This window comes from Fistularia commersonii, chromosome 30 (genome assembly GCF_037954325.1).
Source record: "Fistularia commersonii isolate RoL2024-O1a breed Wild chromosome 30, RoL_Fcom_v1.0, whole genome shotgun sequence".
Taxonomy (NCBI): Eukaryota; Metazoa; Chordata; class Actinopteri; order Syngnathiformes; family Fistulariidae; genus Fistularia; species Fistularia commersonii.
Genome location: NC_141313.1, coordinates 5024436 through 5046176, shown reverse-complemented (window position 1 = coordinate 5046176; position 21741 = coordinate 5024436). Strand labels below are relative to the sequence as shown.

General features: G+C 39.8%; 3 protein-coding genes across 4 annotated transcripts; 2 read left to right on the top strand and 1 right to left on the bottom strand.

The window, feature by feature from the left end:
• Positions 1-837: 837 nt before the first annotated feature.
• LOC147216178 (type-4 ice-structuring protein-like) lies at positions 838-2858 on the bottom strand. Its single transcript, XM_086178211.1, has 4 exons — positions 2771-2858; positions 1596-1664; positions 1391-1514; positions 838-1198 (listed from the first exon to the last, which is right to left on the bottom strand). Exons 2-4 carry the CDS (start codon positions 1642-1644, stop codon positions 997-999), a joined length of 375 nt encoding a protein of 124 aa, XP_086034337.1. The 5' UTR covers positions 1645-1664; positions 2771-2858; the 3' UTR covers positions 838-996.
• A 4461-nt stretch (positions 2859-7319) lies between these two features.
• Positions 7320-16354, top strand: lix1l (limb and CNS expressed 1 like). Its single transcript, XM_086178210.1, has 6 exons — positions 7320-7803; positions 10414-10577; positions 10693-10833; positions 11122-11217; positions 12160-12237; positions 13071-16354. Exons 1-6 carry the CDS (start codon positions 7464-7466, stop codon positions 13320-13322), a joined length of 1071 nt encoding a protein of 356 aa, XP_086034336.1. The 5' UTR covers positions 7320-7463; the 3' UTR covers positions 13323-16354.
• Positions 16355-16943: 589 nt separating this feature from the next.
• Positions 16944-21133, top strand: sf3b4 (splicing factor 3b, subunit 4). 2 transcript variants are annotated; one of them, XM_086178208.1, is made up of 6 exons: positions 16944-17017; positions 18107-18235; positions 18316-18858; positions 19475-19642; positions 19871-20032; positions 20769-21133. In XM_086178208.1, exons 1-6 carry the CDS (start codon positions 16984-16986, stop codon positions 20942-20944), a joined length of 1212 nt encoding a protein of 403 aa, XP_086034334.1. In that variant the 5' UTR covers positions 16944-16983; the 3' UTR covers positions 20945-21133. The 2 variants fall into 2 exon arrangements, with proteins under 2 accessions (XP_086034334.1, XP_086034333.1); XM_086178207.1 differs by having other exon boundaries at positions 19460-19642.
• Positions 21134-21741: the final 608 nt, after the last annotated feature.

Genomic DNA, 21741 nt, shown 5'->3' with positions numbered 1-21741 from the left:
AGACTATAAATCACACTTTTTTTTCAGGTTTTGGCTGGTCCTGCAACTTGTATATTAACATATCTACGGTAATTTCACATGTTTGTTATTTTCATACTAACAACCGCAAGAGTCTGCTATCGGCTTTAGTGCCAGTATCTGCTACTCCTGTTACTCCTGTACAACGGAAACTTGAATTTAAACATCAACGTATGAAGAAAACTAAGCCTGAACACAAATTCCCCCAAAAGGAGATGGCCGAGTTGCTCAGAAGTGACACCGAAGATGAAAAATGAAATGTATTTCGTGATTTGGAGTGAGATTAAGAGTTTCGTTAACTTTTATGATTTGTTGTTTATGCTAAAGCTATCTGAATAGCTGTTAGGTATGTACAGCCTCTTGCTCTCTATTCTGTTGCTACTACCATTGTAACGACCCTGTGATACTGTCAAGATAAATATTCATACTGGCTGTGAATGGGATTTGGGTTGATAGAGAGCGAGGGGACGGGCTGGGGTGAGAAAGCGTTGAGACGGAGAAGATTAAGTGGAGTTGCAGTTGCTAAATTGTTACAATTGTTCTAATGAAGATCAGGTCTAACCGGCAAATAGTCATCGTTCACACGACTGCTCCACCATTACACTATAAATTGAATGGCTGTTCTTGATCTCTGATCTTATCAAATAAATCCGCCGCCCCCCCAAGATGTGACTTATAGTCCAGTGTGACTTGTAAAGGTGTTTTTTCTTCATTGTTCATTTTTTGGCTGTTGCAACTTATAGTCTGGAAAATATGGTACTAGGATTAGCTCACATAAGTCCATGTCTACCATTCAAATGAAAAGAATACTCAATGTGGTCATGTTTCAAATGTTTTTATTTGCTTCGTGCAGAGATAAATATCAATGTTAAAGCAATGAAACATGTCGCTGGTCGTCAGCCAGCCTTCAGATGCAGGTCAGTTAACTCAGTCCAGGACTGAGAAGATGGTTCTTGCACATGGTGAAGGAAAACTGGCTTAGTTGCCGATGGCCCTGGCCTGCTGTTGGATTTGCTCGAGCTGCCTCTGCATTGTTTCAAGCATGGGCTGCATCTGGGCCTGCACGTTGGCTGCCAGGGGCTGGATATGCTCCTCCATGCCGGACATGAGGGTCCTCAGCTGCTCCTGGAGCTGAGCAACCAGGGGCTCCAGCTGAGTTCTCTTTTCCTCCACAAAGGTCCTTTTTGGTGAGAAATAAACCACATTTAGAGAAAAGTAGTAATCATATTTGTATGTGGTTCTCTGTTATTGGAGCCTCCCAATATACTTCACATATGAGTTGAAACCGCTTTACTCGTAGCATTTAACAAGCAACTATTGATCAATCATAGAGCCGGAGTCTTCTGACAGGATTAGAGTAATCAAGACTCACTGGGCCTGGCCTGCAAGGTCTTGGTTCCCCACAAGCCCTGCCAGTTCCTGAGCGATCTTCCCCCTCATCTCCTCAAAATACTGAGTGATCTTCTCAAGATCAGCAGGGGTATCTGCCAGGCATCCTGCAGAATCGGGGGGTAAATCAGTTACTGTGCAATCACCTGACCAGACCTTTCTTTCATGCCAATTGAACAGTCCCCTACCATGTGCCAGTGAAAGCACCACGAGTGTTGCGATGATTGAGATTTTCATGGCTGCTGGCTGGAGAGGATCTACAAAATGAAGGTTATTTCATTATTGATGTCGCTCACTGTAATTTAAGAGTTTAACACTAGTTATCAATTGAACATTGACCCATTTCCACAGTTTTATTTAGAAAACAGAATAATATGGTATTATGAGTGTAGATTAAAAGACAGGGAATTTAAACTTCACTATTAACTTGATCGCCATTTTAATGTTTGAGAACCTCGAAATATAATCAACACAAAAGAACAATGAGCCTTGGTGTAGAGCCATGCTGTGATCTATAAAGCTTTTTTCTGGTGTCACTAGGGCTCCTGTCGCTTAAACAAATGACTCCCTTCGAAAGGTCTGCACTTTTTTCAGAAAAAAAAACCTTGCCACTGGTTTCACCAAAAACAAACAAAAAATACTGAACATCTACATGATGTCACAGTGTTTGTCTGAAACACATTTTATCAAAAAATCAACAGCTCCCACAAACAACCAGGTCAAAAACGAAATAAGTTAACCTCGAGATGTAAGTCCTGCCGGAACAAGCAGTTAGTGTTGATGGCAAAGAAATATTAATAGGCACTAAAGCGAATTTAACCCAATTAAATAATATAAGAAAATAATATTTATTAATTGTTTTATATCATTAGAAATTTTGACTCCTTAGAAATACCCAAAACCTACTAGAGGGAGTAGCGCATTTTCCACAGGACTTTCTTGATTTCAGGCAGTTTTTTTCTACCTTTTAAAGCAGTGAAAAAAGTACATTTCCACAAGCATGTAGAGTAAATGTGAGTATTTTTTATGTGTATAATTCAAATTGCAAATCTAAAAATATAAAAGTCAGCAGTGTGAAATCAAGATTAAATTGAATAAATCTAAAGGAAAAGTATTACATATATCTTGATAAAACCCTGGAAAAGTTACTTGGCCTTTTTATTTCTGAATTTTTCTCTGTGTGTACCCCCGCTCTGTTGATCCTTTTTTTAAACCTACAATTCCCCAACACAATTAGTTCATCTTCAAAAGTGAGTTTTTCTAAAAGTAAAAGACGTCAATCCAGTGGTCTAATCAGAAGCTGACAGTCAAGAGTTCCTACTTTATATGTTAGTAAAGTTTGATGGTGTGTTCAAGGACTCACCTTTACCGCAGGACAACTTGGACCGGATGGTGCCTTCTTGACAGCTTCGTGTCCTTCTTATAGTCCCACACAGCAATGTGGCCCTGTCCCTCTGATTCTGATTGGACAAGATAAAAGGCCAAAACTGTATTGGATGTTTGTGGTAGCAAGGAAAACCCCAGCGCTGACCCTTAGTGCTTACTCTGCCACCTGGGCAAACTGACTCAAAGTCCAGTAGTCCCTGTGCTGACTGCGTTGGAGTGTTGATTTAAAAAAAAAAAAAAAACAACATTTAATCATCAGTGACAGCATCCACGTTATGACACAGAGGACATGGGTGATAGAACTTGTCATTCCGCCACATCAGCTTTAGTAGATATGAAAAGTGATAAGATAACAAAATGTATTGTTTTTCTTAACCTCAATTTCTTCACTTTTGTTAATGCTTATCATGTCTGACGTTGTAGAGCGTTTCATAACATTGTCTAGTAATTCTGTTGCAAACGCGTTTGCTTTGAATAGGCAAATCCAAAACTTTCAATGATAATCTTGTATTGATTGGTTATGTCAATTTCTGTCATGGATTTGAAGAGTTTCCTTAAAATGCCAGTTACAACATTTGTGGAGGTTTAAGGGGGGATTTTTAATTAGCAAGGGTCAGTCTTACAACAAATAAGCAACAGTAAAGTTATTAAAATTGATGGGTTAGATATATGAAATGTAATAAGTCAATTGGACTGATCTTAATAGTGTATTCATATCCCAGGTTTTAAGGTAATTCTGGTCGTAAAGTATAATCTCAAACAGTTATGACAAAATTCTAAGCTTCGGTTGAGGGGGAAGAAGTCAAAAGACTGCACACAGTGTCTGGCACCAGTTTAAAAACTTTATTTCAAAAAGATAAAATTGTTGAATCTTATTTTTGATGGCGAATGACTCACAAATGACAGAAAGTAGAAATCGGGGGCCTCAACGTGGATCAGCGTTCTACCTTTGGTTTACATTCGTCAGGGTGTCACTGCTGCTTCGTATCTTTATGGAGGCTGTAAAGCCATTAATTCTAGGGTCCAATCAGTAAAAAATTAATCAGTCCAAAGACAAACTCATTTGGATGGGCGTTACGTGAGCAGGGGAAAACTCCAGTGACAATTCTAGTCAGAAAAGCCTATTTTGGGGGGTTCGAAATCTCGAGATTTTTCGGCTACAGAGCTTCAATCAAATCCAGATGTGGGCGCCGTTTTCAGGCAGAGATTCTTCTCACTGTCCAGCATCTGTTCACCATTTGCCTGGACTCTCCTGGTGGAGATGACTTCGCCTTATTTATGTGTCTCAAACTCATCCGCTTTTGAAAGAGGGGGGAAAAATGGGGCGTGTAATCATCTTCACTGTGGTATGTGAAGCAGGAGGGCACGGTGCTGACCTGAGCACGACATAAATGCATTTCAGCAGAATAAGAATAAGTGGAACTGTGATGGCCCAGAGACGGATGTAAGTTTATTTAACACGAAATGCAGTCACTAAAACCTCAGCAACAAGAAAGCCAAGGCCTGAATCTGCTTGGTTCTGGAGGTTTTACACATCAGTTTCATCAGACCCTAAACAAAATATCCCACAATGGGCTTTTTATGCTCCACTCAGCTAGTCACTGGACTGAAACCAGTGAATCAATTTTCCTTGCACTGTGACGATTTGCCCCCAGGATATTGAACCACATGTTCCCCATATATAAAAACACTGATATTTTTTTATAAATTGATATGCTTTATCTGAAAACTTAAGGTAGCATATGAGATGAACCAGACCCGATAGGCCCGCTATTTTTTTGTAAAACATGAGTCGGTAGAAATGACTTAAGCAAATCTTGCAGGTACATTTAAACAATTAGGACAGTTCCCAGCCTCCACTCAGACAACCTTAACATCCACCAGATTGTGAAATACGCTACATTATTACTGGATCTCCTAGCTATATCACATGATTTGGATTGGAATCAGACTTGAGCCACCAGTACGATGACGTCACATTTGCCTGAACAAAATCCTGAATGATTTGTCTCTTGACTTTGACACTGCTGAATCGCGACCTCAGAGGGGAAGGACCTGATGAAATCACCGTGCTGAAATTATGCCATAAAAAGGGTCATTTGGATACAAGGTAAATTAAACAACTGCCCCATCATTGACTTATTGTTGATGGCTTGTATGCAGTTCTGTATAACTCCTAAAACCGCTTCTGAATGGTAAATAGATAACTCCGGGTGCTGTGAGGTCACTAAAAGTGTTACATGTATTTCACAGGGAGGGAAGTGGGTCAAATGTTTACTTTTCTTTGGAAAGCAAGTTTATTTGGCAGATTCAGGATTAAACCTTCCACGGGGTATTGTGTCTCATGTAAAGTAATGGGTAATGCAACGTAGTTAAGGGTAAATTAACCACATCCTAATAGAATTAGCTGTCATGGTTATAATTCTTTACAAGACAACAGTCATTGACACAAACACACACACGTCTTATCAGAATGTGATGGGTTGTAACAATTAAAAAGAAGTTTAGATTTAAATCGTGATTATTTCTCCATTTCCTGACAAAGAAACCACTGCGCTCTCTTAAATATCGCTTGTCACAAATGGACTGATCTCATATGTCGACTCATTCTTCATTTTAAAGATGGATATTGTTCAGTTTTTTGTTTATTAGATTTGTTCCTGTTTGTAAAAGAGGGAATTACACCATGGAAGGACAGCCTTTTTAAGTGAATTTCACCGTGAAGGCTTTTTGTCAAAACCACATCTTGAATAAAAGGATTTGCTGTCAAACAGCCACATGGGATCATGAACAAAGTGAGTATCAAGTAAGCTACAAGATTCAGGTCATTAACTGATGTAAATGAGAGAACGCCCTCCAGTGAGTTAAACACTCATTACAAGTATTATATGTTATTCATTACCTCCTGTTCTGCTGGGTCTGGACTTTTAACGTCTTCATTCCAGATCTTAAACTTTGTTTTGGCTTTTCAGAGATTTCCATTCTTTCAATTTGCTCCGATTTCTGTTTGAAATGTCCCTTAGTGGATGCAGGCCGTGCAGTTACCACTGCTGTAATTCAATGCAGATTTTAAAATGATGCTCCTAGCCCTTCCACTGAACTCCTCTGGCCTCCTCTCAGACCACAGAAAGAATGAAAAATTACACAAGGCCTAGAAAGTCATAAAAAAACACTCCTGGAAGCCCAAGAGGAGGTCCCATTTCCTTTGTTCGGCACAAAGTTGGTGGTCCTGTAATTCAAAGTTAAGCACTATATCATCAACTGCCTGAGTTTTTCAAAGGTACTTTTTTTTCACCTTCTTTTCGTGTAAACTAAGGTTCTCTGTCACCAGGTTTAATCACATGCTACAGAGCTGGAGCTGTAAACTCTCAAGTTGTACTTTGTTAGTGAGGAGGCTCGGATTTCTTGGCTGCATATTCCCCTGACTTTCCACTGCTGCCTTCAGTTACTGTACAAAAAGTTGGAAATTTTTTCACAGCACCCCACAGAGAGCTGTACTTTAAATGAAATGAGATTTTTTTCACTGGTCTTACCACCGAAGTGAGCCATTTTGATACAAGTGTACATAATATTAGATGAATATTATAATGAATAACAATAGCTCAGAAAAAAAAAGTTTTTTGTATATAGTCCCCTTGTCATGGCTCAGTACACGCAACTGTAACAAATCATTGTGTCATTGTCATGTAGTATCACAGCCACCATCAGCCAGAATGCAAAGCGCTGCAATAGTTGTTATTAATTCAAATTAATATAAATCTTATCAATTGGACCAGTGTTTACAGCTTAAGAACGTGGTGCATAGACTTCTTTTATATTGAAAAAATACAGCGATGAGAGGATAGGGGGTCACAGAGATAGCATAGCCACATGAACAGATTTAAAATATATTGAATATTTATAAACGTATATTAAAATAAAAACTGAAATTGCATTCATTTTATGCAATTTCACGTTTTTCAGTTTTTATGTATGCCATAAATACAAGCCTATATGCCTTTAAGATAAGATAAGATAAGATAAGAACAACTTTATTTATCTCGAAGGAAATTGTTGTACCAGAGTCAAGTAAAACATAACAATAATAGATAATAGTAGGAAGGAGGGAGAATAAGAAATACAATAAAATATAAAGTGTCAAAGTTAAGGCTATCGAGTGTTTTAAGGTCTTAAAACGTACAAAGATTTGAATATTCCCTTCGGCTGAAGGAAGAGGAATTAAAAAGTCTTCATCCAATTATCCTCCACAATACATGACCATGAAACTGCCTTCAAATGGTACTTTATCATGTTGAGGTCAATCTGTTGATAATTTCATCATTGTCATATTTACGAAAATAAAAAAAAAAAACAACTGTATAATTTACGAGAACACGTTTCTCCTTTCAGAAGTTATGCATCTACTGGCTCAAACAAGCGTCTCTCTGTTCCGAGGGTCCCTGAAGGCAGCAGATGACTGACAATCCCCCAGCCTAATCCAGAGAGGATGCATAGCAGCACTGTAACTGTGTCGACGGAACAACGGTGTGAAGTTCAGCCCTCGGTTCCGATTGACAAACATCTGCAGGGGCTCCGTCTGTTCCGCTTCGGGGTGTACATTTGAACGGAAATCCTCGGATCGCGAAGAATCCAGCGAGACTCGGACTTTCACAGACGTTTGCCTTGGGACAATGGAATCTAACGTTATCCCGGACAGTATCCGCCCTCAGCGGCTACAGCCAGGCATCGGGTTCGGTTCAGGACCGACCGGGACCCTCCGCTCCTCTCTCCGGCCCGGGGTTACTGTCCCCATCGCGCCGCTGCTCCCCTCCCCGGCCTCTTTCGCCGCGTCCTCCGGGCCTCCGCCGCCTCCGCCGCCGCTGCAGCTCCACAGCCTGTACGGCGGCGTCGGTGCCGGGCTCAGCTCGGGGGCCACCGGCCACTGTAACCCGGGGAACCCGGCGGTGCTGAAGGAGGCGGTAGAAGCGGTGGTCCGCAGCTTCGCCAAGCACACGCAAGGTTACGGCAGAGGTAACATCCGGTGGCGATAACGTCCCCTCGAAAGACGTCGCGTCCTGTTTTTGTTTTTGTTTCCCCCCTTTTTTATTGTCACAAAATAGTTTTGACCATAAAGACGCCACTTTTATCTGCGCCATTTGTTTGGTTAGCTTAAAGACGAACATGTAGCATATGAGCTAAACACCGTTCATCAGCGCCTTTCCTCAAGTCCAGCTGAGACTGACTGCGGTCACAAGCACTTTATGGGATTATTTAGAAAACTATCGGGGATTGATTTACATTTAGGCAACAGTTAAGTCTCAATTAGCTTTGTAACTTAACATCTCCGTTTAACTTCAGGAAGGGTCCAGTTGCAGTCAGGACACAGTTCTACTAATAACCGTGATTAATAAGTGAAAACCGGACGGACGTTTCTGTTTTGCCATTTCTATAGTTAAATTATAGGGGTTATAAAATCCTCCCCCGCTCTTTTTTTTTTTTTTAAATGAGGAGAATAGAAGTTATCCATCTGTTTTATAGCTGACCAAAAATATTTTGTGTCATATCCAACCTCTAAATCATAGTAAGTAGTACCAGATGGCTGCATTTTTACACAATCTTATGAACTGTTTATGGAAAAAGCATAAATTATTTGTGCTCATATTGATTATTATTGGCCTCCGGGGTGTAACCTGGTTGTTATTTATTCTCCCACAACATGCAAGGTAAAGGCCCTATTTTAAATGAACATGAGATCCAAACAACGCTGGCAGAGTTAATACAAGTCTTCCTGTCTGATGGTAATAGGATTTATTTATAAAAGATAGACCTCTGTTTCCTGAATCACAGCTTGTTCCCTCCTCTAACCCATTAAGGCTACTTAACACCACCAGACGGCCGTGACAAATGTTCTGTCTGGGCTGTATAGTTCTTAATGTTGGTCACCTAACCAAAGTGTGTTAAAAACAACCAAAAGAAACCAAAACAAAACAGAAAATCTTAAGTAAACCATCGGTTAATATTTGTTGTTGGCAGTAATTCAAGGGATTTATGCTACCTCATATGTATTTAAATGAGGCATCTTACATTTCCTGAAAGACACACATATACACACACACATTGAAAGAAAAGAAAATTAAGTAGCTTTGAATTATTTTCAAATAAGGAACAACGGTGCTAGTTTCATCTCTCCTCCAAGCTATGAATCTCCTCCACCCGTGTCGTTTTCAGTTGAGTTGGCACTCAACCGCACTAGCTCATTCTTCTCGCCTGGCATTGCCCTCACAGTGCAGAACAGGAGGTTTATAGTGGAAACAAAGGGGAAGAACTGGAACCCGAGCCACATCATGTCACTCACACGGGGTAATTCTTAACTGTTTGCAACTAAAGTTAAAGACAAACAGATCTGCTGTGACTCCAGATGTCGACAGTGTGGAGATCCATCCTCAAGCATGAGGGATGTCGCAACAGAAATAGGTTCATTATTCTTATACTCGTTTCCATTTGACAGCAAATCGACGAAATAATCATAATGTCCTCCATATATCATTAGTCCCCCCAATTTTTTGACAACATTTAATCTTTTGGCTTACACTAATGACCCATCAAATTCAATGCATATGGAAGACCTAGGATCAATCAGATAGTTTAAATATAGATTCCAGCCTTCATGTTGAGGGTATTTTAGTCAAATCGATAGTATATTGGGACAGTAAATGAACACTCATATCAGATATGTATTAGAACTAAGCTATGTATTTCAGAAACACACGGTTTACGACTCAATTAGAGGCAACAATTAGAGCAAAGTCAATAAAGAGGAGTGGCTTTGCAGTATAAATGTTTTGGCTGTCCTCCCGGGCTTTTTGCATTGCTGTCAGTAATTCCTGACCCAACTCTTGATTCGTGAGAAAGAAGCAGCGAGACCTGTGCAGAAACAAGTCTACGTCTTGTTACACTTTCATGCGGAACCACTCCAACAAAATAATACTCACGTTGCTTTTTATAACTTTGGCTATGAAAGACAGGAACTAGGCTTTGAGATCGTAAACACATAAAATGAAGTATTCAGAGGTTTCATTTACATATTTTACTGTTTATAACAGTCTATGATGACCTTTTTGTTGAATATTGTTCTTAATATCTTTCAAGGCAAAGGTGTGTCTCATTTGATTTACAATTACTGGCAGTCATTCATTTCAAAACTCAAATAGTCAATAGTCAAATGGCAATTATTGATCTTCTTTGACAAAAATCATTTCAACTTCTCCATGTGCCCTCATCTGTGAAAATGATTTTCATCACCAGCAATGGACAGTGCTCTAAATTAAGCGAATAAATCTTAATGTGTTGTAACTGAGAGACCATTAAATGCTGGATTTACATTCTGTGCATTTAAGCAGTCCTCTGAGATCCTGCACCGTCTGTTCTCCAAGAAGCTCGGCATCCTTAAGATGAACTCCAAGTCTTTTATCTTTGTTATGAAAAGAGATTGTTTCAGCACACAAACTAATGACTCGAGTAATGCAAAAATAATCCCAAGGAGCGATTTGATCTTTGGAACAACCAGTATTTTAATAACAAGGGAGTTGGTGTAACCCTATGTGATGAAGTTTTTTTTTTTTTAATGTCTCTGCCCATCAGTAAACGTGGTGGAAGCGCTGCAGGAGTTTTGGCAGATGAAGCTGACCAGAGGAGCCGACCTGAGGAATGGAGCCCTGGTTGTTTATGAAATGGTCCCATCCAACAGCCCGCCATATGTTTGCTATGTTAGTCTTCCAGGAGGCAGCTGCTTTGGAAGTTTCCAAGTACGGCATCTGTATTTTGTTTTCATGCACGTTAGGAGCTATGCCCCTTGGAATAAGTGCTGTGTTTGAGATTGCCTCTGAAAAGCTAATACATGAATCCTTCGCTGCTTGACAGTTCTGTCCCACCAAGGCCGAGGCGAGGCGCAGCGCCGCCAAGATTGCCCTGATGAACTCTGTGTTTAATGAACATCCCTCTCGACGCATCACAGACGACTTCATTGAGAAGAGCGTCAGTGAGGCTCTGGCCTCATTCAACGTGAGTAATGAATTATAGATTGTTTAAAACCTACCAGTGGAAGTAATAGAAAGATGTTGTTATCACGAGTCTGATTAAATTGACTTTGTGCAATAGCGCAAGGCCTTTGCAGGTTTATACGTCTTGGCATTTTGTACAATATATACATAATAACTGATGCTTTGATATGAAAATGAATAAAAATGGCACCCTTTTCAACACTGCCTCTCTTTCGGACCTGTCACCTTATGGCAAATTAATGTTTCAGTTTAAGAACAGCATGTATTTACTGCCTCTTTATATTTACAGGGTAACAGAGAGGAAGCTGACAATCCCAACACCGGAATCGGGGCCTTTCGGTTCATGCTTGAATCCAACAAGGGAAAATCAATGCTGGAGTTCCAGGTACAAAAAAGGATTTTTTTTGTTTGTTTAAATTCTGTGAAAACATCAGGACTGGCTTGCGTGTGTTTAATGTGAATACACTCACCATCCAAACAAGTGACTCACTTATTGATGGGCTAAATTTTTAGGTAAATATTGTCCTTTTGCAAGTGTATTGCAGTTGTATCCAAAAAAAGGGCTGTTAAATTACTTTTTACAGTTCATCCTGGGGGTGTGTATATAAATTTTCAAAATTATTCCTTAATTTTATGGTAAACTAACATGAAATTATGTTAGTTAACCAACTAACTAACAATAGTGACATGACACCTTTGACAATTAAGGTAGACCTCAGTGAGACACAAGGGGATGATAATCATATGTTCCATAGGCAACATGGAAACTCAGACTTTCTGGCAAAACATCAAGTACATATTGACATATTTGAAATGATAAGCAAAAGCACACTGAGATGCTGGTGGCCTTAAAGAACAAAGGTTTTGGGTTTAGTTTCATTGTTGTTCTTCAAAGTCAGTCAAGTTTATAAGAAGGATTATCCAAAAACCAAATGTGACTGTAAACCTGGATCAAGGCACAAGTGAGCTCTGCTTTTATTAGTTACAAGGGCATTTTCAGGAGTTTCATTCATTTTGAAGTAGATATTGCTTAAACCTTTATTCAAATAAGATCAGGCAGTTTTACTGTGATAATATCTCGTACTTTCACAATTTACATTAGAGCTTGATCAGATCTGGACTCCTCTACAAATTATGTGTCCGTTAGGCTGGAATCTAGATTTGATCGCTGTACAAGTATAATTAACTGCCAATATGTCTAATAGATTTGAAAGTATATCCTGATCTTTAAGATTTTTTAGTTGCAGATTTACATTAAGTTGACATGTGGTTTATTTTTTGGCAGAGGTTCCCTGTGTCTGAGTGCCACGATTGTGTTTTGTTTCAGGAGTTGATGACTGTTTTCCAGCTTCTGCACTGGAATGGAAGCCTTAAAGCCATGAGAGAACGACAGTGTTCCCGTCAGGTACTGGATGAGATTCAAGCCCATCGCACAGATGGCTCTGATCATTGGAGTGTAGTAGTGATTGTAAATTAGTAATTTTAATCTATCCCACACAAATGAATCACTTGAGTCACTTATCTTGGAGATTTAGGAAAATTAAGCCAGGGGTTCTACTCACTGCTACCTAAACTTTATTTATTAGGAGACGATTTGAGGGAGTCCAAATTATCTCGCATCGTTTACAGCTTTTACAGAATCACCAAACCAAATCACCTACTTTCTTCAGTAAAATCAGTATTTCTAATAGTGGAGGATTCCTTGTGTCCTGGAAAACATGAGAAAGAGTTGACGGATTTCCAGCCATGGAAATTCTTTTGTTGTCTTGGAAAATGATTTCAACATCCATCAGTTTTTCAGGGGTCTGCTAAATAAATATATCATTGCAATCTAAAAGGATCTAAAAGTGCCAAGTTATGTTAAGGATCATATCAATGTTCTGCAATAAAAATGTATCTTTTTTCCCCACAGTTTTTTATCTTTTTAAAGAGGACTTTATTTTGAAGATCGCTGTTTTAAAGACCAAAGATTCTTAGATGCATAGCACCATTATCAAAACACCTCCACAGACAGGAAGAAATTAGTGTATGGACTTACTGTTATACCAGCTAGACTTGTGACCAAAATGTTAAGGAAAAGTCTCTGAAAATGTTCTCGAGAAGAGAGTCACCCTTCAATAGTTGACTACTGTCGTAGTATCACACTTTGTGTTATGAGGAAAATGCCAAAAAGCAGTTTCATCCAAAGATAGGTGCTTTAAGCGATCACATGTTTGATGCACGCATTCCACCTCACAGGAAGTGCTGGCTCACTACTCCCACCGGGCCCTGGATGATGATATGCGCACTCAGATGGCTGCTGACTGGGTGAACCGGGAACAGAGTGTAGCGGGGACTATCGCCCAGGAGCTGGCCTCCACAGAGCGGGAACTGGAGGAAGCCAGGCTCGCAGGCAGAGAACTGCGTTTTTACAAGGAGAAGAAAGACATCTTGATGTTAGCTGTGGGCCAACTCAATGCAGCCAACACTGCCACCCTGCCCTCACACTAACCAGCCTCCATGTGGAAACACGCCTTCACTCTCCATCAGATTCCTGGTAAAAAAAGATACTGACCACTTCATACATATAATGATGATTCCTCAGAACTTTCTGGTTGTGTCTTGGATCTCTGATGAAGACCAGGTTTTCAAGCTTTGATTTACATTCATCCATCAAATAAGCATTGGCTGTAATAGCTGTTGCTTTTTAGTGCCTGGTGATCACAGGACCAAAATACTTTTCCCGGCTTACCTGTAAACATGCTTTGCATACCAGCTGACTCCAATTTAAGAGTATTTGTTTTTTTTAGATGCAAGCCTGCCTTTCATTGGTGAATGTACGGGACATAAGTTAATATGGCCCATCTTACCAGACCGAGTCAATGTATGAATCACTCACAAGGAGTGTTTCTAAAATAATGTGCTTGTGTTTACTTTCATTCAGTATTACCCTTTGACGTGTCGAGGTGGTTTGAATGTTTTAAATCCTGAAAGCACCAACCCGTGTCTTTTCATCAACTCAAAATCCAATTAGACAGCAGCTAGGGCTGGTCGATGTGTCAATACAAAGCCAGAATTGTGTGCCTGTTATCAAATTGTTGTTTTTTTCTAAGTACGAAAAGCGTAACTTATAAATTTTTTGCCAATTCATTGCCTGGCAAGAAAGAAAAATTTTTTTGAAAGCTGTTCAACTATTTACAGTTCAACACCTTGAACTGTCAGCTACACAGGAAAATATCATCTCAACAATCTACCCAAAATACCAAAAATACAGTATCTAAAAATTTCATTTATTATGTAAAACCTAAAATGGAATTACAGTCGCAAACAATGAGCTGTCACAAGGCATAAAAACAGAAAGGGTCAGAAAATTAGGCATAAAATTAGGAGTTATTTAAATATGTGATCAGTGATGCTGTGTCACACTTACATAAATTACATTTCTACTAGTGATATTCAAATACCCCTCATTACGCTGCAAAAGTATCGCACTTATATGTGTTCTATATATGATGTACCTTAGCATAAAATTTTTTATTTCAGTTTCTCTACTGCTCAGCCCAAATCACAGCAATATCTAAAACTGAATCATAGCGTATTCAAGCTGAGCGTCAAAAAAAAATCCACAATGATTAACTGAGACTGTTCAATCAGTTTTGTGGAAAATGTAGCATCCAATTCTGTCGGGGTTTCATGTTCACTGAGGCACAAATACTGGCGTTATAATTTGTTGGTACTGGCAGCAGCTCAGGTGTCTAATAGATCAGACCGTGAATCAGTACTATGTTTTCTTTGTTTTCTTTGTTTTCTTTATGTAAGTGTGTGTGTGTGTGTGTGTGTGTGTGTGTGTGTGTGTGTGTGTGTGTGTGTGTGTGTGTGTGTGTGTGTGTGTGTGTGTGTGTGTGTGTGTGTGTGTGTGTGAGAGAGAGAAAGATGAAAGGCCACAAAACTATCTCAGCATCTGACACTAACAGAATGTATATTTCAAGTGTGTTTTTAACAAGAGGACCTACAAAGTGATGTTGTTAGAACATTTAGAATATTGAATTATCCTGTTCAAAATGATTGTGTGAGTCATGCGCTCGATTTAGACGGGTTCAAAAGTCCAAGGCTGAATGAAAAGTAGGTGGCGTTCTCAACAAAACATCCTGTTGACTGAGAGAAAACATGAAGTCTGTTGGTTTGTTTTGATCGAACCAGTTGATTCATGTTGTCAGTCGATGCGAAACAGAACCAGCACTCGTGCTTCATGTTTAAGCAGAATAAGTCTTCTAGCTATGCTAATGTACATACATTCAAACCAACATATGTAAGTTGCACTTAACACCTTCCATATATGCCTGTATTGAAGGACCTGATTTCTTTGTTTCTGTAAATGTCATATCTTTATGTTTCTCTTAAAATATATTCTGTTACATTTTAAGGATGAAGGCATTTCAGTGAGTAGCCTTTTAAGGACCTCGTGGAGCGAGAGTTAAATCCGTAATGAGTGGCTCTGGTTTTCAGGAAATGTGGGCAGCAGTCATGCAAGTTAAACAGCATGACGTCTCAGGCTTTGGCTAAATGTTGGAACAACATTTTATGAAGAATTTAAGAAAAGCACATAAAACAAAAGCCTAAATGGTGTTTCATTAGATCATTATAGTGCTGTAACTGGCATCACCTGTCTTTTATAAGACTGGTAGCAGAATTAAACACCTAAAACTTGCATTTCGTTTTACGGGGTCTTTAAGGATAGTTTTAATGTGTTTTGACTTTTCATGTAAATGTAATGTGATAGATGCCATGCTACTCTTCTGTTTCAGTATCTCAATATGTTACGCAGTATCAACATATGAAGAATTTATTCAATCTTACCACAATGAGTGTACATCTATGATTATTACGTATGTGTCTCGGTACTAAGCTTACAGAGCCAGTGCAAAGCAGATGTGTCATTTGGCAGGAACCCTGCTGTTCTTCTCAGTACACACCAAAATCTTTAATTTTTCCCATGCCAGAGGTTTTATTCAAGCTTGAATTCAGCCTTATTAACGGCCCATTTTTGTGATTTTTATTTTCACACTTTGAAGGTTGTATCTTGTGGTTAACAAATTAACAGCCCAACTTTGGAACCTAATATCCCAAATCCTGTCTAATCATGCATAAAGCTGAATTGCTTTTACCGAGGAATGAGTGTTCGTCAGTTTGTTGTAGAAATCCGGCTGAAGATAGTGATTTGTGTGTCGCTGCAATTTTCTTCTTAATTTCGATGCTTATTATATGTTTGATTTTTGACCAGAAGCCATTAATGTAACTTAACAAATGCCTTTGGCCTTTATTTGTGATTGTTTTCTCTATCAATTTCTTTCAAAGAAAACATTTGGCTTTCATCCATGTTATTTTGATTGAGTTTGTTTTTCCTGTGTTTCACATTCTATACAGTATTGTTTTATAAAAAGTGTTTCCTAAGGCCCCCATTGTGTGTATTTTCTATGAACATTTTGTATTCCATGTTTATATTTTAGTACATTTATATGATGTAATAAATTGGCTGCTGTTTACATATTTGTTTTGTCTCTTAATTTTATGCCGAGTTCAGTGGTGGAAAGCTGAGCCTTTTTCAGGTGAGTAACATATGGCTGTGGGTTATCGTTGGAGAATAACTTCCAACTCACATTTGTCTCGAATGTTTGAAAAGAATAATGGCACGGGACTATAAGGTCAGTGACAGCTTCTGACAGCTTCTTACAGCTTGAGTAGTCACTTCCTTTTCTAAAGAAAGTTCAATAAAGCATTAAATATTATGACTAATTGTTTAGTAGTAGTATTAGCGGTATTAAGATGACCCTTGTCAAATCTTAATGTTTCAAGTGGACTAGAAATCTAGAGACAGTTTACAAGTAGTAACACTGACCATGAAACCGATTTATTATTATCATATAATATTTACGCTTTCTGTATTTTATTCACCTATTAAATAATTTGTGTTCTATTTTTCAATGCCTTTTTATATATCTATTTTTGATCTTATTTCAATATACATGAGTGCATGTGACCTCGTATTACACTGTACAATGAACTTATTTTATTTCATTCTATTTTGGTTTATATTTGATACTACTTCCGGGTCAGAGTTCAGGAAGAGGCGGGGCTCCGGATCACTGCGCTTGCCTTCTGTTGTTCATTCAACATGGCAGCGGGACCAATTTCTGAAAGAAATCAAGGTAAAACAACATAATTATCTCGATTCCACCCGTTTTCCACTCGAATATTATTATTGACGTATCTCAAGCTGTGCCGTTTTTCGACTTTGGCTACTTCCTCCGTAGGCGTTAGTTTGTGCCAAGCAACCGGCCGATCACATGGATCTATGCAGTTTTCTGCAATTTAGCTAAGGCTAATGCATCCGTTCAAGTTAACACAGTTTGTTTTTAATTTTGTCGTTGCATGACCTCCGGACTGACGTTAGTCTTTGAGTGCTTTGTTATATGTATGTTTCTGTAAAGTGTAAGTTACACTCAGATATGCAGTTTATTCATTTAGGCTAGCTAACTGTTAAGCTAGCCCGCCGTTTCATGGCCATAATAAGCTCAAGTAAACTGTCATAGTTGTGTGCGAATCGCATCGAACGGAAATTGTAAGCTCTAAGAGTTTCTTAATTTTAATAAGGCGAAGTCTGTGTGTCACTTCGTAATTTTTTAGGAACAGGGCATCATTTTATTAAAAGTTTATAATGAATAGTACCGTCTACGGATGTCTCATATTGGATTGATAATCCAGTTGTGGATTGTGGATCCACTATTTTGGATGTTGACTTCGTGTAACTGTAATGGTCTAGCACACACTGGACAGTTATGTAGTAAAGTTAGGATTCACAAACACTTGTAATGTCTATTCTTTGATTGCTTCGTTTTGTACTAAAATGAACCAATTCCTCGGGTAGAAAAACTGGTGCAGGGGGTAGAGGAATTGTCCTCAAAACTGAACATTCCTGGTTCGATTCCCCATATCGCGGGACGCATGTATTGACAACCAACCATTCGCTCACTTATTCATCCAGGGCAATTTTCTCACAATTTTTTCCCAATTAACCTGTATGTTTTTGGACTGTGGGAGGAAACCGGAGATCCCCACGTAGACACGGGGAGAACATGCAAACTCCACACAGAAAGGCCCCCTAGTCAGAATCGAACCATGGTCCTTTGCGCCAACCACCGAACCGCCAATGGTTCATCCAAGATGGGTTAACTGCAGAGAACGAATTTCACCACGGGGATTAATGAAGGATAACTTATTATGATTTTTTTTTTCAGATGCCACTGTGTATGTTGGTGGTTTGGATGAGAAAGTGTCAGAGCCATTATTATGGGAGCTGTTTTTGCAGGCTGGTCCTGTTGTCAACACACACATGCCCAAAGACAGGGTGACTGGACAACACCAAGGTTGGTGTCAAATCAGATACCATCATTGAAAAATAGAAACCTTTGTTTGTACTAATAACTTTATGATTCCCCCTTTACAGGCTATGGCTTTGTGGAGTTCCTCAGTGAAGAAGATGCAGATTATGCCATCAAAATCATGAATATGATAAAGCTCTATGGCAAACCCATTAGGGTGAATAAGGCATCTGCGCATAATAAAAACCTGGACGTGGGGGCTAATATCTTTATCGGAAACCTTGACCCAGAGATTGATGAAAAGCTGCTCTATGACACATTCAGTGCCTTTGGTGTGATCCTCCAGACACCAAAAATCATGCGTGACCCTGACACTGGCAACTCAAAGGGTTATGCCTTCATCAACTTTGCCAGCTTCGATGCGTCGGATGCCGCCATCGAGGCCATGAATGGCCAGTACCTGTGTAACAGGCCCATCACAGTGTCCTACGCCTTCAAGAAGGATTCCAAAGGAGAGCGGCACGGCTCGGCCGCCGAGAGGCTCCTTGCTGCCCAAAACCCCCTTTCCCAGGCAGACAGGCCACACCAGCTGTTTGCAGATGCTCCACCGCCGCCAACAGCTCCACCCCCTGTTCTAACCACACTGGGCGCTGGGATGCCCATGCCTGGTAGGAGTCACATGATTTACATCTCTTTGTTTGATGTTTAGACATATCAGATTACCTTAGGCTTTTGAAATGGATTTCAAAACTTCTGCATCAAATAGTTCTGAGATTGAATGATGGTAACTATTGGTTATAGGTATTTTACAGTAAATATGATGTAGTGACATGTTGTAGGATTTTTAAGAAAAGAAAAAAAACAATTCTCCATAGTAGTTATTTTAGGTTTGAAAAACCTCCAACACATTTATATCAGAACAGCAATAATAGTCTTAGATCAGTATTAAAATAAAACACAAGATAGTAATTACCGTACTCTCACTGTGTGATAAAATGTTCATAGAATTGTAACTATCGAAAATAAAACAGACAAGATAAATATACATTTTTCTCAACAAAAAGGGAGCCGCCAAATCTTGATAAGTTTGCAGTATATTAAATACAGATGTACACTAATGTCTGTCTTGGAAATGGAAAAAAATAATTCTATACGATTTCACATTGAGAAAGTAATGGTAAAAGAATGCATTCTTTATAGCCATTGGAAAAAAATGTCTTGAAATGTGCCATCAACCACATCCTCTTGACTCACAAAATGAGAATATAGTGCGTGTCTGTGCAGGTATGCCCCCTCCAGGCGCTTTCCCTCCAGTTCCTCCTCCGGGGTCCATGCCTCCGTCAATGCCGCCTTCAATGGCCATGCCTCCGAATGCAGGCACACCAGGTCCACAGGGAGGTGGTGGACCTCCACCTGGACCCCCACCTTTTCCTCCGGCCAGCATGCACCCAGGTAACGGCTGGTTCTTTTAAAAATCCCCAGAGCTTACAATTAGAAGTGTGCAGAGCTATAAGGTGCATCCATTCCTACATACATTTCCATTCCTTCAATGTCAAATTTAATCTTAGAAAAATACCTGGAGAGCTCTCACACTTTCTTGTCTTACTTTATTTGTAAACATCTGCTCATGACTTTTGTTTCCGAACGTCCGAGTGTAAAATTGTACTGTCTGTTGCACAGGAATGCCCCAGATGCCCATGCCGCCTCCTGCTCCGCCTGGCATGGTGCCCCCACCTCCTGCACCTCCGGGATCAAATCAAGCGAGGGCCCCGCCGCCACCTGGCATGCCCCCACCCCCACCGATGGGCATGCCACCCCGAGCGCCATACGGACCTCCTATGGGTGAGCGCTTGTATTTTCCTTACATTGCTTTTTCTTAAATACTCTTAAGTGTGACATTATTGATGATATTGATGAAGATTCGTGGCAGCAAACAGCAGAGAATTGGAGTAAGTCCGTATTCTGGCTGTTTCCTTTAACCAAGGGAAGGTCAGAGATAAGAATAGACTTCTTTCAACATAACAGCAGAACGTACAGCAAAAACCCATAAATGCTTTCCACTAGTCTATCCATCTGCCAATCAGTTTGTCCTGTTCTTGGCTGATAAATATGATGCAAAAAAAGTGATCACCTGTGAATGAAAGATAACTAACGCCGCAACAGTTAAAAATCCTCGGGGGAATCCGAGATTCTTAGTAGGCTAAGTTATAGATTTGAAAGTGTTGGTATTGCATCTCCATGGATGCACTGCTGTAAAAAAACAAAACAAAAAAGAAACCCCACCAAATAAGAAGCAGAAGAAAGACTACGAGACTGAACACAAGGGAAAATGATCAAAGTATAAAGTCTGCGCAGACGCATTGCTCCGCTGGTGAACTCCTACTGGTGGGATTTGAAAAAGCTCTCAACGCGGAACAAAACTGTGGCGATGCTGCATCCGGTGGAAACTGAGCCTAATACAAAGTTGCGGTTTTACAAGGTTACCACGGAGCTGAGCAGTAAATACTCCCAACTGGCAGATTTTTCATGAACCCAAGAGAAAGTAACAGGAAATCTGTTCCTCTGTGTTGACCCCCAGGTCACCCAGTACCTCCGGGTATGAGAGGGCCACCTCCTCCTCCCATGCCTCCGCCGGGCTACGGGGCCACCCCTCCTCGTCCTCCCCCCTTTGGCTTCCAGAGAGCTCCCGTGATGCCGCCGAGGCCGCCCGGCGCCCCGCCCCGAGTGCCTATGCGGGCACCGTTGCCACCATAATCCCTCTCTGCCTCCAAAAACGGGTTCTCATTTTTGCATATTCCTCGTTTTTTCATTTTTCCATTCACGCGTTTAGGTCCATTCAAGTTTGTATTGTGATTATTTTAATAATGGGTTTGTTGTATTTTCGGGGTCACTGTACAGACGAAAGACCTTTTGAAAATTAAATAAAACCTTTAGTAGGAGTTACGGATGTGTTTTTATTCCCCAGCGATAAATATGCGTTAACTGTTTGCTTTTAAAGTGGTATTATGAATTATATCTGGGTCGAGGAAAATGTGCACATACACAAGCAGAGCTCCCGTAGCAGTACTGACAGTGTTTAAGTAGCGAGTATAGCATGGTTTGTTGTAAACTACCTGTAAGATTACTTCTTCCATGCAGTGTAAAAGAAAAGGCCTGTACATACACATATTCCCTTTGGATTTGTGCATGCAACAAAGCAACATGGGGAGAAAAGCTTCCCCAAAAGTCTATTTGAAAACTGATTGCTTTGAACAAATGACTGTGCAGCGGGTCCTGAAGCTGCCGGTTTATTTATTCGCTATATGTATATAACACCGGACTGGTAATAATTTTACACAGTGACATGCAAATGTCTAGTATAGAAAACCTGCTCGGGAGAATGTGTGGTGTCTGCTACCCCAGAAAACATTGAAATGATGCCTCTTTCATTAAGTATAAATGATTCATTACAAGCTGTTGTTTCATTTCATTAGTATGATAATTCTGTACAATGAAATGAGTTATTTGAATATACAATTCTCCATCTAGCCCTATTTTCTGGATCCTCTCTC